This window comes from Hemitrygon akajei, chromosome 7, assembly GCF_048418815.1.
Source record: "Hemitrygon akajei chromosome 7, sHemAka1.3, whole genome shotgun sequence".
Classification (NCBI taxonomy): Eukaryota; Metazoa; Chordata; class Chondrichthyes; order Myliobatiformes; family Dasyatidae; genus Hemitrygon; species Hemitrygon akajei.
In genome coordinates, this window is record NC_133130.1 from 180,964,882 (window position 1) to 180,982,773 (window position 17,892).

Here is a 17,892-nt window from a genome sequence, read left to right on the forward strand (position 1 = left end):
ACTCCGTATAGGACACTGCAACCCAAGGCTTAATTGATGACATGTTAGCAAGTCTATCTGAAAGGTCACCCAGTAGGAATTTTCACAAGGTGCCAAAGATATCTTTGAATGAACCACAAACCATAACCCATATCAACATTCTTTTTCCCCTGTAATTTCTAAATGCCACAATCCTTATTTGTACACAAAAAATCCAAATGTAGAAAATATTGAAATGCTCATTGCTCTGACTTAAAGTATTAAACTTTTAATCCTTTATGAAAGTATGACAAAAAAATGACAGTGTAATTAAAATGAAAAACTAATTTAATGCAAGTGACTCTGCTGAAGTACTTTTAATATCTGCAACAGTGCAGACTAGATGGCATAACTGAGTTTTGAGTAAGTGCTATGGTTGCTTATTAGGGAAATGGAATTTATTTTTAATTTCTACCAGCCTAACAGAATATAGTCAAAAGATATTAAAATAAAATTTGAATTTTGATAAATGTTATTCAAAATTTTGGTCACAATGTAAAATTAACTTTACCTATACTGCACAAATGAATTTAGGTCAACACAACATTGTGTCCTCTGTGCTTCATGTCCAGAGGAAGAGAAAATGTCTGGCAACTCAGTAGGAATCCCATACAATTCTTAAACTGCGAGGTGATATTTTGTTGTAATGACTCCACAGTATTCTCAAGAGTTTTCTTACCTGCAGCTGTTTAATTGTTTCTCCTCCTTTCCCTATGACTAGACCCACTTTGCTAGCTGGAATTTGTATTTCTTGTATAGCACTGTTGGAACCATCAATGTCATTGTGAAAGCCAGGTCCATTCCGACATCGATCCACAATCTGTCCTAAGAGCCTTTTCGCTTCTCTGATTAATAAAACAATAGTTATTGGCCAGTCATGATAGTATATAGATAAAACATCTAAAATATCTCACAAATATTGAATTAAATTACTTTAAACACAATTTGAAGGAAATGTCAAAAATAGACTGATCTAACTCGCTGTAATTGTTCAGTTTTGCTGTTACCTAGTTTAATTCTGTTGAGAAAATAAGTCTTCATGGGATTGTTAGAGAGGTGATTCAAACAAAGTTCAATTTACTTCAGGCAGGTACTTGTGAACTCCATTTCAGTCTCATTGGGATGGATTTTTAAACATAAAAGGGCTCTACTTTTATTATGTGCGGGGAAAATGTACAGTTTGATTCTCAGTTTCACTTTTCCTAATTATGTCCCGGTGCTGCCTTACATTTTGAAATGTTATGGTGAAAGAAAAATAAACAAACCACTTAGCTACACATCTTTACACAGCAATTAAAATCTGTATTCGATGGCATCAGGGAATCTGAAATGGAGAACGTTTCTCAGAAACGAGAGCAAAAGATTCCAAGTCACTGGGAAATATGCAGCTGCTTTCCTACTTTTGTGTGCTAGAAATCACACATACGAGTGCGGATTAAAATTCCAACACAAGCATCATGCAATGTTGTTTTTAACCACAGACTAGAAGGTTTCCTACAAAATCAATGTCTTCTTCAAACAACTGTATAGATCCTATTGCCCTTATGTCATGGTTATTAGCAACATGTAACTACTCCATTGAACATTTGCCCGTCTTGTAGTATTAGCCTACAAAGGAGGTCAACTGAGCTCTCCCAGGAATTGGAACCTTAATGCATGACTCTGCAGTACCACTGTTCACCAACTCTAATTCTGTTTATATTTGGTTAATCATTGTTCAAACAAAATAGCAATGTGCTTTTGCTTGTAAGAGAGCAGATAAATGTTCTAATCCTCTCAGGACAACAGAAACAACAAAAATAAACGCTTCTCTAGTTTAAAGAGAAATTCACATTATGTTGGCTGTTCTACATACTGGCATCATTAAGATCTATGTTTGTAAAGTGGATTTTGGCCAATATAATTGGTGACTTTCATATATTTTTAATAAGTAAGGTAGCACCCACAGAAGGCCACTGATTTCAGGTACCATGGTGAGGAGCCAGAACAGATGCACACGATTAATTTTAGTACTCTTGTATTTTTGAGAAAGGATGGATAGAAAGAGGGGCATATGCATGAAAGTACAAATTAAATACTAATTAATTATGCCAAACAGTCAGGTGAAGAGAAGACAAAAAAAAAGACTTACTCAATGTTCTCTGGGGAGCCTGTTAACGTGCAGGACCTCTCTGGAAGACCTCCACTATCTTGACAGGTGCAAAACAAAAAGTCAACCCAAAAGAAATTAGGGTGCCTATTACCATAGAATTACTGCAGATCTGCTCAAGATAATTTTTTTGTGATAAACGACAAACATGTGAAAGATGTGACTTATAATGTTTTTAAAATCAGAAAATGAAGTGCTGCATCAAAGATAGTGGAATTATCAAAGCTTTCAGTCAAAGGGGCAAAGTATGGACACGGGCATAAGACTGACTAGCAACAGGGAACAGAAGGCATAAATTGGGTTTTTTCTATTCGGCACAATAAGGTGCTCAGATCTCTGTTTTACAACCGATACAAATGACTTGATACAGTTAGGTAGGAGAGTCATTTGTGAAGAAAACTCGAGGCTACAAAGGGGTACTAAATGGGCAAGGATCTGGCAAATAAATTACAGAGAAATGCGGAATTGTCCATTTTGGCAGGAGGTTAAAAACACATTTTAAATAAAATTGCACAATTCTGAGATGTAAAGGGATCTAATACTTTACTCTTAACAACTAGTACGCAAACACAGCAAGTTAGCATTTGTTTCTAGAAGAAATGAAAAGGGAAGGTTAATCTTACTTTAAATTGGGCAATGGCAAACCCAAGTCTGGAGTACCTGTACTAATCTGCTTATTTAAGGACAGATGTTAATGCATTGGAATACCTGGAATGGAAGGTCTGACTTGAGGAGAGGTTGGACAGACTAAAAGAATAGTGATTGGTGCAAAAAGGGGCTCGACATTCACCTCAAGACTGTCTGCCAAAAAGCCCGCTATTCAACTTTGATTGGTCTTGCATCAACTGAAGCTTAAGACTGACAACTTGGCTGAAATACTAGTTCCTGAAAGGTCTTGATAGGGTGAAAACATAGGATATTTCTTAATGTCAGTGTTTTAAATAAGGGGACTCCCATTTGTGACTAACGTGAGGTGATTTTTCTTCCCCACACTTAGAAAAGGTTAAGATTGATAGTCTATGGAGCTCTCTTCCTCAAGGGTGGCTGAGGCAGTTTTTCCAGTATATTCAAAGCGGTTGAGCAGAGGGCAAAAGGTTACCAATGGTTACACAGGAATGTGAAGTTGAGGTTGCAAACAAACCAGCCATGATCTTTGAGTAACAGAACTGGCTTTAGAAGCTGAATAGGCTATTCTTGGTTCTAATGTGTACATTTGTAATCTAAAGAGCATAGTGCTTACCAGGTGCAATCTGTATTTTGCAGCCAGATTCCATCTGTATTCGTGATATCTGTTCTCCTCCCCTGCCAATTACTACACAGAACAAAAGCAATAAGTCAATAGGATGCCCAGAACATTAGAACTAACTTAGAAAACTGCTGCTGCTGTCTATGAAGATACTCTTGTTTGCAGAGTTCAGGAACAAAAGCCTTCCTTTAATAACAGCTGGTGATGGCAGGCTTCATTAGAACATAACAACACAGTACAGGCTCTTCGGCCCATGATGTTGTAACAACCTTTTAACCAACTCAGGTCAATCTAATCCTTCCTTCCCACTTAGCCCTTCATTTTTCTATCATACACATGCCTATCTATGAGTTTCTTAAAAGCCCCTAATGTACCCGACTCACACACCCACCACTACATTAAAAAACACTGCGCTCTGACATTCCCCTTATACTTTCCACAAAGGGCAAGTTAAAGATAGTTGTTTAACAAAGTTTATGACCACACAAATTCATTAGTTAAGACGAGCAAGGAAGCCATCTACTGCAGTTAGGACTAAATCCAAGATGGGTTATTCTCTGAATGTTCTTTCTTAATGTTTCATTTTTGACATTAGCAGGCCCAAATAACATTAAAATTTATGTTAATTTGCCTTTATATTAACTGCATCTATCAAAGACAATTGCAGCAAAACATTCAAAACCAATATCCATTATTCCTCCAAACCAGATATTAAGTGTAATCAGACACAAGCACAAAGCTTTATACAATTCTCAGCTCCTGATTGTGCAAGCAAAATGGATAGTCATGGAAACTAAGCAACACACACAAAATGCTGGAGGAACTCAGCAGGCCAGGCAGCATCTATGGAAAAAAATACAGTCGATGGTTTAGGCCGAAACTCCTCAGCAGTTACGTAAACCAAGTTGATGCTCCTCATTTGTCCCAACCACCCACCAATCCAATTAAAAGGTTTCTTCACACAAACGGACCATCATTATAATGCCCTCAAAAATTGACACTGTAGTTATTAGATGGACATGCTGGTGAAAGATCACTTTTGTTTGGCCCCATGTTTCTAACAAGTCTAACTATCAGCAACAACCATTGTAAATTAAGTAATCTTCTGGAGAACAGACTGAGGTCCAACCATAAAGTGCCTTGAGAAAAAATTCAGTCCCCAATCCTTTGTTCGCACACAACGGTGCTAGAAAGTTTGTGAAACCTTTAGAATTTTCTGTCTCTGCACAAATGTGACCTAAAATGTGATCAGATCTTCACGCAGGTCCTAAAGAGAACCCAATTAAATAAGACAAAACATTATACTTTTTCATTTATTTGTTGAGAAAAATGAACCAATATTACATGTATTTCAGTAACCAGTATAACCCTGTACAGCAATAACTTCACCTAAACGTTTATGGTCACACATCAATTTAGAGGAATTTTAGGCCACTCCTCCTTACAAAACTGCTTCAACTCTAAGATGTTTATGGGCTTCCTTGCATGAACTGCTTACTTCAAGTCCTTTCACAACATTTCTATAGGATTAAGGCCGGGACACTGACTTTACCATTCTAAAATGTGAAATTTTATCTCCTTTAACCATTCTGTGGTAGACTGCCTGTGTGTTTAGGGTCGTTGTCTTGGTGCGTGACTCACTTTCTCTCAAGCTTCAGTTTATGGAGTGATACCCTGACATTTTCCAGCAGAATTTGCTGGTACAATTCAGAATTCATAGGTCCATCAAAGATGGCAAACCATCCTGGTCACAAGGCAGCAAAGCAGGCCAAACCATGACAATGCCACCACATTTCACAGATGAGATGAGGTTCTTGTGCTAGAATGCAGTGTTTGCTTTTTGCCAAACATATCGCTTCTCATTTAAGCCAAAAAGGTTTTGTTTTGGACTCAATTGTCCATAGAACATTTTTTCTATAGCCTTCTGGCTTATCCACGTGGTCTTTAGCAAACTTTAGATGAGCAGCAATGTTCCTCTTAGAGAGTAGTGGCTTTCTCCTTGCAATCCTCCCACACACACCACTATTATTCAGAGTTTGCCTGACCGTAGACTCACGAACACTAACATTAGCCAAAGGAAGAGAGGTCTGTAGCCCCTTAGATGTTACCCTGGGTTGGGAACTCCTGGAATATTACACACCTTGCTCTTGGAGTGATTTTTGTTGGGGGGGAGGGGTCAACCTCTCCTGGGGAGAGTAACAGCGGTGTTGAATTTCTTCAATTTGTAGACCATCTGCCTGAATATGGATGGGTGCATCCTTTCCCAGCCTCGCGAGCATCAACTTTTTTTCTGAGGTCCTCAGAAATCTCCTTTGATCGAGGCATGGCAAATTTCCAAAACCTGCATGTTGAAGATCAAACTTTGATAGTGAAGACCCAGGTTTATGTTCTTTAAATGGAGCAGGGCCTCCCACACTCACACCTGATTGCCATCTCATTGACTGAAGCACCTAGTTTCACCTTTAAATGAACTGATAATCCTAGAAGTTCACATACTTTTTCCAACAAATACATGTAATATTGAATCACTTTTCTCAATAAAAAATGAAGTGTAATTTTTGTGTTATTTCTTTAATTGGGCTTCTCTTTATTTAGTATTAGGACTTGTGAGACGATCTGATCACAATTTAGGCCATATGTATGCAGAAACAAAAAATTCTAAAAAGGTTCACAAACTTTCTAGCACCACTGTAAATGAGTATTATAACCAGAGATTTTGATCAATTTAATTGAGAATTTCTATTTGTGAAACATATGCTTTTTTCAAACTAGAGGCTAAAAAACAGGGAAAAATTGAAAACTGAAAAGCATGAAAAGCTGAACATTTAGAAACAGATATGAGAAAATCTGCAGATGCTGGAAATCCAAGCAAACATACAAAATGCTGGAGGAACTCAGCAGGCCAGGCACATCTGCAGAAAAGAGTAAACAGTCGACGTTCCGGGTTAAGGCCCTTCATAAGATACAGTCCAAAAAAGTCGACAGTTTACTCTTTTCCATGGATGCTGCCTGGCCTGCTAAGTTTCACCAGCATTTTGTGTGTTGTGTTAATTCAAACACTGAAATGACAGTTCAAAAGTATTCATCCTTCTTTGCTCAGTACTAGTTAACTACCTCTCACAGCTTTTAGTCTTTTTGGATAAGTCCCTATTAGCTTTGAAAGTGATGGAGCAAAATTTGTTCAGTACCCCAAGCAAAATTGCTCAATCTGTGCCAGAGGGAATGGCAGTGGACAGTAATCTTGAGGTCTTGCCAGAGATGTTCCTACAGGTTAAGGTCAGGTCTCTGACTAAGCCACTCAAGGACATCAATTTTCTTCATTTGAAGCCACTCCATGGTTGCTCCGGCAGTGCACTTTGGGCTGATGTCTTGCTGAAAGATGAACTCACTCCCCAGTTTAAGCTTTCTGGCAGAGTCTTGCAGGTTCTTATCCAGTATCTTTCTGTATTTAGCAGCATTCCCATTAATCCTGACCAAATTTCCAGTCCCTGCTGCTGAAAAGCATCCCCCTAGCATGACGCTACCTCCACCATACATTACAGAAGGGATGGTGTTACCTGGCTGATACACACATATTGCTCAGTGTTGAGACCAAAAAGTTACACTTTAGTCACACACAACCACAAGACCTTCCAGCACATCTTTGCAACATCTTTTAACAGATGCTTTTGCAAAGTCATTATAGCAAGGAATATGTTTCATACAAACTAGGGTTTTTCCTTGCCATTCCCTTGTTGTGCAAGACCTTAGATTATGGAGCCATGAATTTCATCTTCAGTTGCGACCACTGAACCTTACTGAATCTGTATCTTACTCAAGAGTGACTGTTGCCATCACAGTAGCCTCTTTTGCAAGTGCCATTCTTCTTCGGCAACTAAGTTCAAGGGGCGGCCTGACCTCAGCAGTGTGGCCGTGGTTTCATATTTTTTCCCCATTTTTTCAAGATGGACTGCACTGAGCTCCAAGGTATGTTCAGTGCCTTTGAGATGGTCTTGTACCCTTCCCCAGATTTGTGCTTCTCTAACATTTCCCTGACCTGTCTTGAATAATCTTTTGCCTTCATTTTTGTTTGGTCTGTTGAAAAGCTTCTATACTTTTTGACCTTAGAGAGAGGGGGTACTTATTCTTATGAATTCACTGAAAACAGGCGATCCTCCAGTTTTCTACATCAAGCTGGATGAGTTGGTAAGGTAATATACAGTATTGCACCTGAGAAGAGTTAGCATAGTAGTTATGAAGGGGATGAATAGTACTTCAGCTCCATAATTTTGGTTTTTAATTTTCATGTTTTGGATTTTTTTTGATTTGACATGATGCACAATGTTTTGTAGATTAGCTCAGAAATCCTACTTCAATATATTACAAATTTAGAAAATGAGAAAGTAAAACGTGAAAATAGGTGTGGGCGCTGAATACTTTTCAAGGCACTATATAACCTGGGAAGAATCTGTCTGGAATTTGGCATATAGTTAAATCATGATAGTGTTGTCATGGTGCAACAATATTTTTTTCTAAATTAAGAACAAATCAATGGACTTCAAGTTTCTAATTTCACTCAATTCATTACTGATAACTAACCTCTATCAATTTGTATTGATAACTGAATAATCCTTTTTAAAAGATGCTTATAACTTCCAACTGCACAGGGAGTAAGTTTCAAAAACAAAGATGGAGAACAAGCTAGAATGGTGGGATCCTTTGCATAATTAATGCTTCACACAAAAAGTCTATTACACTTATTTTAAAATACAATTTACTGCATTTAACTTATTACAACTTAAAACATTTACACAGTCCTAAAGTTTCATACTTACTGAATCCAACCATTTTATCAGGCACTTTATATTCTTCTGACATTATAGTCCTGAAAGGAAAATTTGACAACATGGAGTTTACAAAATATAGATTTGAATACTCTTGTTTACGTGTACATTGTTATACTAACATAACTACTGATATGTTGAGGATATTTCAATAGGTTAATTGTAAGGTAACCAACTGCCTAAATTGATGACTACAAGTTAGCTCTGGCAGTCAGAGTATTGGTAATTTTGATAGAAAAATATCCAGTCCTACAAGCAAACAGGTGGCCTTCTGGTCAACTGAAAAGTGAGTTGAGCTACAGGAAAATGTGCTTTAGCTCTGTATGCTGTATTAAGAATCTTCAGGATTCTAACGCAATTGCATTCACTGTAAAACAAGTCACCAAAATTATATTCCATTTAGCCATGTTTAGGGGAAGGCAGGGAAACTGACAAGTGCAAACCATGGTGTAAATAGATAGATAGATAGATACTTTATTCATCCCCATGGGGAAATTCAACTTTTTTTTTTCCAATGTCCCATACACTTGTTGTAGCAAAACTAATTACATACAATACTTAACTCAGTAAAAAATATGATATGCATCCAAATCACTATCTCAAAAAGCATTAATAATAGCTTTTAAAAAGTTCTTAAGTCCTGGCGGTTGAATTGTAAAGCCTAATGGCATTGGGGAGTATGGCCCTCAATCCATTCAATTCAAAAACTGTGTGCAAATATCTAGCAATCAAAGACCACATCAAGCAGGAACAATGACTAAATCTTCACTATCCAGTAACAGCATTAACATTTATCAGTAGCCACATGCAAACAAGTAGCGCGAATTTTAAAAGCAGTACAAAGCACAAGTCAATACAAAAAAATCATAATTGCAAGGATGTTTTAATACAATGTAAACATATAAGGTGTACCTCCATGTTAATTATGCATGCACAGTATTGCCATGGCACTGATTCTGCAGTTACACTTTCTATTAGGACTGTATACAATAAAAGTAAAATACCAAAAAGGTAAATTCGTTAGCATCCTAAAGCTCTGCAGATGGAAAAGCCAGCTACATAATAATTACAACAAGCTGTGCTTACCTTTGATGCACCATTCCAAGCTGGTTCACTACTGGAAGTAAAAGGAGAATTCAAGTTAGAAGGCACAGATAATTGTCATTCAACCGCATGCATGTTAACACACAAAATTAGTACAAAGCAATGCAAGAATGAACTTCCATGACCATCCACAAGATAATTGCTTTATTACTGGAAGTTGCAAGCTGAGACAGTTCAATGGTAACTACGGTGGGAGTTTACCAAGAACAAAAATCAAGGACCATTAGATGACTGGCAGCATTTTTAAATACACAGTTTAATAATAGGTTCCTTGATTTCTGTTGTATATGTCAAAGATTCACTTGAAATATGTTTCAGAAGTTTGTAGATGATTTGCAACCACTTCCCAATGCAACAATGTATTTTAACTTCATACAAATCAGAAATATAGTCACCACTATTTTTTGCTCACCACAGCAAAAAAAACTGTCAATTCAGCCAAATACAAGGCTTTGACATCTTAAGTTACTTGGGCTCAAATTGCCTTAATTCCACTGTAGGCTCTGAGGGGGCTGCTTGGTTTCTATAGACTCTACCACAAGCAGGGCAGACGATAGGATGGGAGAAAGCATAGCATAGATTAGTAGGGATTCCCAACCTTTTTTTTAAATGCCGTGGACCCCTCCCATTAACTGAGGGGTCTGTTGACCCCTGGTTGGGAACTCCTGGTATAGTGTTGTGAATTATTTTACTTATATCTACATGGCCTTTCCATACTCTTGCTGTTGAGAAGTTTGGTGTTTTCTGGGGTATGAACCATCCCCTCTTAAAACGAGGCTCTGAAATGTTTCCTGAGATTTTCTGGCGGTGATGAAGCTCAAAATAAAAAGCTAATTTCCCAAGATGGTCAGGTAGATTGTCCAAGCTCATTGCTAAGCATGTTGGCCTCTGTGAGAACACTGACCTTAGCTCCCTTATCCTATAGATAGATTTGGAATATTTTGCAGATAACACATATGCATTTTCCAGAGCTTTGAGGTCCAGCATCCATGGCTTCTAAGCATATGAGGAGGGAATCTGTATTGTTTGGGTAATGAGCTTCATAATGGACTTGCGGCCTTTGTGTTTGAATGCTTCCTGAAAGCCTGTGCTGCTGAAATGGAGGCAGTGGAAGGCTTCAATATTGATGTAGTTCTTCATTAAGAAGTTTCCAGGATATTAAAAGTTGTCCATGTTTTCCAGTTTTATCGTGGATCTTAACTGTCAGGGAGTTAGTGTTATGTAGCAGGAACAGGTTGATAGAGCACATTTGTCTCCAGATGCCTAGCTTAAGCTATTCATCAACCATGACTTAGATATTCAAATAAACGTAAATCTACGTGAAGTAAATTGATGAGTGGTACTGGATGGAAATGAAGGCTCGAGTTCTCGATTCATCTAAAGATCAATTCTAGTCCAACAGAAAGCTCAGGAGTACAAGATTTTGTACTGCAGCAAGTGATCTGAATAGAGAACTGATGTGATAAAGTGGCCCTGTACCAAATGTAAGATTGTTAACCAATTTCTGAGAACAGTCAAATTTTGAGGATTCTTAAGTACCCTTTGGCACATTTGAATACTTTTGTAAGTTCAGGTAAAAAAAAAGGCCATGTACTGCTTTTTACATTTTTTTGGACTTCTTCATTGAAGGTCATGTTCATTGCGATTCTTGGACTGAATCACATTGCGATTCTAGGAAGACTCTTCAGATACTGTAAGGAGCTAGTTAAGGAGGATGCTCATCTTGACCTTCTTTACCATAGTCAGGGAAAGATTCAGCAGCGATCAATTCAATTGAACTTTTTTTTAAGTTGGTCACAATACTTAAGCATCAGTTACCACTAAATCTCAAGATCACATTAGATCATTTCCATCTTGTTGACATATTTGAAGATACTGCAATATCTGCTGAGGCTGCATTGGCAGATGCAACAGTTCCATAATTAAAATCAACTGTTGCTATCCTATACTCAAATGGGGAAAATAAAAGACTACAACTCAATGTAAACATCCACTTATGACAAATAGCTTAGCAGCAACTAAAATCCATCTGCTTCGATTCATGAATCTAACCAGGCAGTTATATTTACTATAAAGTGTCACTAAAGCACCCACAGATTCTATTTACTTCTTTCTGCGCTAGCATCGATTGATTTATTAGTGGCAAATCAAGAAAGAGGCAATTTACTAATCAGGTAGAGATCATTAATAATTATGGTACAAGCTTGAAAATCAGATAGAAAAAGCTCCATCCACATACACCAAACCATGCTATGCTAAGTATTACATATAAACCAATGTTTCCACTAAAGACGTCTGCAAAGCAGCTAGATGAAATAAAAAGCATGGTTACTAAGTATTAACCCAACTGTGTACCTGTAAATAAGGCTCCAAGAATTTTTAAAAAGCAGTACAAGGTTGAAAATATAACATAATTTATCTTAAACGAAATAAGGTGAAGGATTAAATCCCACTGCGCAGACATTTTCAATAATGAATTCAGCATTACCTTGAGGAAAGCTGTTAATACAGGGAAATAATGAACCAAGTCAGTGAAGAATATAATTTAGATCAATGGGGTTATCACAGCATCAAGCCTGAGATCCAGTCCAACTCCAAGCTACAAAGATTGGCCATTTAAGTCTGGCTGAGTCCAAGAAACCTTACCAGAGGTCTTCAAAATTTGTAAGCTGTTGGGCTGATTATCCTCAAGTATGACCAGGAACATCCTCCTTTCCTGTGGCCATGAGGTATGCTATCCTTGGCTGATAAAACAATGTGTTGTGGAGTTTTGAATCATGGCCATTATAAAAGCTTTTTTAAAAAAAACTCCAATTGACTGAACAGTTTCCAGCACAGGATTCATTTTGACTGAATCATTAGGATTTCAGTGTTGACATCAATAATTATAGGTGACTCACACTGACCATTCTAAAATAAGTCGAGTATATTGCACTTTGTGATGTACTCCCTTGGTCTTCAAAGATATCGGTTAGAAAGGTGTTGCAGTTGCAATGCTACGGTGTGGTGCAATTACTTCCCACTTTGGAGCTGATTTTCTGTGAATGTTGTGTATGAGAGATATATCATCCATTTCATTGGATTAATAACTTCATTGTGGTAACTCTTTGAATATCCATAGACAAACTAAGATTGGTGCACCAGCATGAATTGGCCTGGTGGGGCAAATCATACTTACATCATACGTGGGTGTGACACTTAAGTCTCTGTCAGGTACTAAAGGGAGATCTCTGCTTTCTCTAATAGAGTGCCATAGCACTGAAATAGGCACTATGGACTAGATGAACTAGACCATCTAGTCCATGAAGAGTTATTAATCTGCCTAATCCCATCGACCTGCAACTGGACCATAGCCCTCCATACCCCTCCCAACTATGTATCTATCCAAATTTCTGAAATGTTGAAATTGAACCCATATCTGCCATTTCTGCTGCCAACTCATTCCAAACTCTCACCACCCTCTGAAGTTCCCTGTCCTATTACCCTTAAGCATTTCACTTTTCACCCTTGACCCATGACCTCTAGTTCTAGTCTCACCCAACCTCAGTAGGAAAAGCCTGCTTGCATTTACCCTATGCCCCTCAGTTTGTCAAATCTCCCCTCATAAGTCCTAACCTAGTTAACCTTTTCCTATAACACAGGTCGTCAAATTCTGAGAATATCCTTGTCAATTTTCACGGCACATCTTAAACACCTGTGCCATTAGCACAGTATCAACCCCAAGATCCAGCCCAACTCCAAACTACTAAGCACAAAAGAATTGCAAGATAAACATTTGGAGAGACCCACTGTCAAGTACAGTGAACACAATCACTCCACATGAGCCTACAATTACAGAAAGTGGAGGAGTTAGCAGCAGTGAAGGGAAAACAGAAAGATTCCAACTCACCAGAATTTCTACCAGCAACTAGAAACCATAGCCATAGCTGGAAAACCTAACAAAGCTGTGGAATCTTGTCCTATCCCACAAGGCAAGCAGGTCATTGCTTTACTTGGCAAACCTGACAAACCAAAGCTCTTTATGTTCATTACCCACAAACTCTAGAAATGCATCACTGCCCAACAAGCTTTACCAGTGAGTCTGCAACCAAAGAAAAAGTAGAACACTTCAAGTTTATTGTCATTGAACTGTATACGTGTACACCAAACAAAACAATGCTCCGCAAGACCACAGTGCACAACACAATAAATATCTCTCACACGACTATGACAAATAAATTAATAATATAATTTTCAAAAGACTGATATTCTGGCTCAAAAGCAGCTACAGTGACCAAGTTGTGACATTCATTATATACACTGAGCAGACTGCAGAAATGGTACAAGTATAGTCTTTGTAGATCTGTCATCAGCCTGCAGTAAAGGCTGGAGATGGTCACCAAAATATCACAACATGGAACACAATGACATGTCATCTGGTCCGTCAACCTGAAGATTTCAAAGCAATATGCACCACCATGTGATGCTTTAACTTAACCATCTTAAATATCCATAGGTGCTGTACTACAACTGTATCATACAGAAGGTCTTTATCCCAGACCAATATATTAAAAAGTGTCAACATGATGACTTATGCTCCATTTTTAGTGAGATTTTCATCTATTAAGTATTATGTCAGAACAAGAGTCCTCCAAAATCAAAAAGACTATGTCAAGCGACAAGAAATGAGCGCTGTCAGGTTTGATCAACAACACACTTGCTTACCCCCATCATCCAGTGTCCGTTTCTGAGTCCCATACCCATAGACGGCAGGATCTACCACAGGAGTAGAATTGTTCAGATGTGACCCAGCATCTATTTTTGCAGCAATCTTCAAAGGGAGGGGGGGGGGGGAGAGAAGAGAAAGAAGAGGTGGGGAAAAAATAAACAGATGCATGTTAGCATTTAAAATCAAGTGCAAATTTCCATGCTTTCTTCATACTGCCAGGTAACATTAATATTAGATTACATTAATAGAATCTTCTGGATCTATTAAAGACATTTATTCTGAAAAATACACAATTGATTTAACAGAACAAATTTGGTATAACAAGGCATTACATGGTGCTTACAATGGAAGTTGCTTGCAAGAAGTGCAGGTAGAACTAGAGAAGTTATTCAAGATGGAGTGCATGAAGCAAGGCAGAGGGTTCTCCAGTGTGGGGACAGAAAACAGCCTTTGCTATCAATGGAAAAAACAGAGCAAAGAGGAATATGGGTAATCAGATTATGCTAATTAGTTTTAAAATTAGGGAATAGGGCAGAGTTATTGAAGATGTGAAAAATTTTCGATAAGAATGTTTAACTTGGTGTGTTAAGTGTCATAGACCAGTGTCAAGTGATGGTGCATCACTGCCCAACACACTTCTCATCATTTCTCACGTCAGCGCTGTACCTCACCTTCAACAAGGACCCTGCCAAAAGGGAATTCATCTTTAAAACCAATTGAGAAATAGTTCACCCTACATCATCTTCACATCAGAAGCCAGCAGGTCAAGCTGCATTGTGCATTTGATGTGTGCCCGCACACAGTCAGAGGCTGATCTCCAAATTCAACATCAACTGAAACTTGACAGGATAGGCCTTCTACATGACATCCACAAAAGACAGACCCTGGGCCGATCTGACCCCACCATAAAACACCACACCGAATGAGATATGGATCACCTTCCATGTCTCAGATTTGCCATCACCTTTAGTATAACAGAACAGCCTTTTCTTCAAACCGACAAAATGTTGTCAGAAAATCAAGACCTCAAATCCAGCACAAAAAGAGCAGTTATTCCTGTTCTCTATGATTCCAAGATTTGACTTCTTATAGAAAGTACACCCTATCTCTGTTATATGTGTCTTCAGACAATGCTTTTTCACAGTTGTGTGTCAAACCTATTTCTACCAACTTCTTAAATGCGTCTAAAACTCAGAGTTATGTGTGTGTGCGCAGTGGAGTCTGCGAGGCTGTGGCCAACCAGCATTGTGTGGGACGAGACGCACCACTTTCCTGCCAAAACAAGCCACGCGCGCACGTCTCACAGTCTCACTCCCGCCAGTCTCGCATTGGTAGTGGCAGCGTGTGAATGTGCGATCTTGTGCTCTTAACCTTTTGTCGTTATTACCTACGGTGCAGTAATTTTGTGCTTGAAATATTTAACTATGCCTCTTAAGCGTATGTCAAGTCCTGGGCCATCAGTCAAGTGGCAAGAGAACCGTTTTAACACTTGAAAAAGAGTTGGAAATTATAAACAGGGCTGCGTCAGGTGAAGCTAACAGCTCTGGGATGCTACTTCGGCCTGGGTGAGTCCATGATCAGGAACATAAAGAAAAATGCTGAGAAAATTAAAAGTGCAGTGATTGATTCATCTCAAATGTCTTCAGTCATTCCCTGCAGTCAATCCTTCCCCCCTACAAGCTTATTTATGCTGAAAAACAAAATGCTGCCAAGCAAGCAACCCTCACCACTTTCTTCAAACTGGTGTCATTCACACCAACTCCACCTCCACCTGAGCACTCCACACTTGTCGCATCTCCTGCTACTGGCAGTTCTGAGAGTTCCACTAACTTGCCAGAGAGTTCTGTGAGTCTTCCTTCGCCCCTTACTGTCCTTGACGACCCACAACCATCCACCTCATCCACGTAAAGCTGCCCAACACCACTGCACAACCACTCATCTCCCGGAGCCTACACACCTGCCACTGTTGGTGAGTATTGTACACCCTAGTATGTTAACTTTCTATGATTTATTATGTTGAATATTACCTTAAATTGTTGAAATATAATACGAATGTTGCCTTGTGGTACTGCTTTTGTGTCGTATTGGTATGAAAATGTGAATAAATTACAGATAAAACTTATTTAGGAAGCCCTCTGGAATGCATCCCTATTTTCTCCATTTGAATAATTATTCACATAATGCGTTTTCCAAACTATGCGTCGATTGCGAGGAACATATCCCTCGCATATAATGGTATCCCCATTACTCAAAACACTGGATACCCACCAGCATTGTCACTGCAAAATCCTTCAAATCCATTAGAAAGTGAACCAACATCAAGTTCCTCTCCAGGAAAACACTCCCAGCATTGAGTTCCTAATTACAATTTGGTTATATTAGGCAGGCCATACTGTTTCCTTGAGCCAGAAAACAGCAATGCAATTTCAGGTTCTGTCACAGGGAGAGACTACCAGGTGGTAGAAGAAAATATTCAAGGGTCTTTTCAAAGCATCTTCAGGGGGAAAACATCTGCAGTATCCTCAGTGATTTCTGGGATTCTCCAGTCCATGCCCACTCAGTGAAGCGGCTGTATTCGCAATGGCACAAGGATCTGAGTTTTTACACAAGAAACTCACATTAATTGGCAGGAACAAACTATCCATCTGCTGGTCCCATCAAATACCTGTCACATCTATGGTAGGGACTGTGGATCCAATATTGACCTCATTAACCACCACTTAACCATTTCATTTGCAAACAGGCTTCAAACCCGTTTAATATAAAAACTCAAACTGCTTATACAGGTTAGCTTGTAAGCTTTTAGATATCATGGAGAAAAGGCAATTTTAAACGGAATTCTCAGAGTCACAATTCACTGCTTTGACAGTTAACAACTGAGGACTGATTTTTGTAGAAAGGAGGTGATATGAGTAAATAATAGAGAGCAGGTGGTACTGTCTGGTGTCAATACATCAGATCTGCAAAAACAAAACAGGAGCCTCATACTAACAAATGCAGTCTGTAGCCCAAGACAAAGTTGAATAAAAATAGTATGCAATTTAAAACCTTCCAAGACTGAAGTGGGATAAGATCAATTTCATTCCATGACAGAGATTACTCTGAGTAACTGATGTAAAGTAGACATACGATTTCACAAAAATTAAAATTGAGATAAACCACATAAATTAAAACTTGATTTGATCACAAGAAAATACAAGTTGTGTTGCAATACATGTACACTGAATTAAGATTCTACAGACAGCAGTGAAGACAGATTTTAGGTGGATTTTACACAAGAGGATAATCCAAACCAAGTTTGTGAAAGGAATTTTTTTTGCCATTGTGCTTGAAAACCTATTTGTATCTGGGTATATAATATCTGGAAAATATTAGTGACAGATAATGCTTCACAGTCCTTAGGCCTTTTGCTTCCTTCCCATATCTTCTAAAATACTATTCTGTTGGCTGTGACCACTTCCACTGAAATTAAACCAGATCACCTCCAGTCACAAAGAGAAAATCTGCAGATGCTGGAAATCTAAGCAAGACAAACACCGCTGGCCAGGCAGCATCTATGGAAAAAGAGTACAGTTGACATTTTTGGCTGAGACCTTTCTCACCTCCAGGATGTTTTGCTCATACACAAATCTAAAACTGTTACTATTTTGGTTGGGGATATATTAAGAAAGTAGAGTCCACCACTGTCATAAGAATGCAAAGTCTCTCCTTAGGAAATCACTAGCTCACGATCACGTGATTGATTTTTCCAGTTGGAACAAAAAGTACAGCAGAGGAAAAAGGTTTTATCAACCACAATGCCAGTTTAACCTACAGCTCCTCCCCTGATCCTGCAGGAAACTAT

At 38.5% G+C, this 17,892-nt stretch overlaps 1 protein-coding gene across 6 annotated transcripts in view; it reads right to left on the minus strand.

The window, feature by feature from the left end:
* fubp3 (far upstream element (FUSE) binding protein 3) overlaps positions 1–17,892 on the minus strand; it is a 94,115-nt gene that overhangs the window by 46,255 nt on the left and 29,968 nt on the right. For all 6 annotated transcript variants that reach the window (XM_073052785.1, XM_073052783.1, XM_073052782.1 and 3 more), the window contains exons 2-7: positions 14,045–14,150; positions 9,323–9,353; positions 8,228–8,277; positions 3,408–3,479; positions 2,150–2,207; positions 698–863 (exon numbers count right to left, since the gene is read on the minus strand). In XM_073052785.1, coding sequence (XP_072908886.1) covers positions 698–863; positions 2,150–2,207; positions 3,408–3,479; positions 8,228–8,277; positions 9,323–9,353; positions 14,045–14,150 — 483 coding nt within the window. The remainder of the gene's footprint in view (positions 1–697; positions 864–2,149; positions 2,208–3,407; positions 3,480–8,227; positions 8,278–9,322; positions 9,354–14,044; positions 14,151–17,892) is intronic.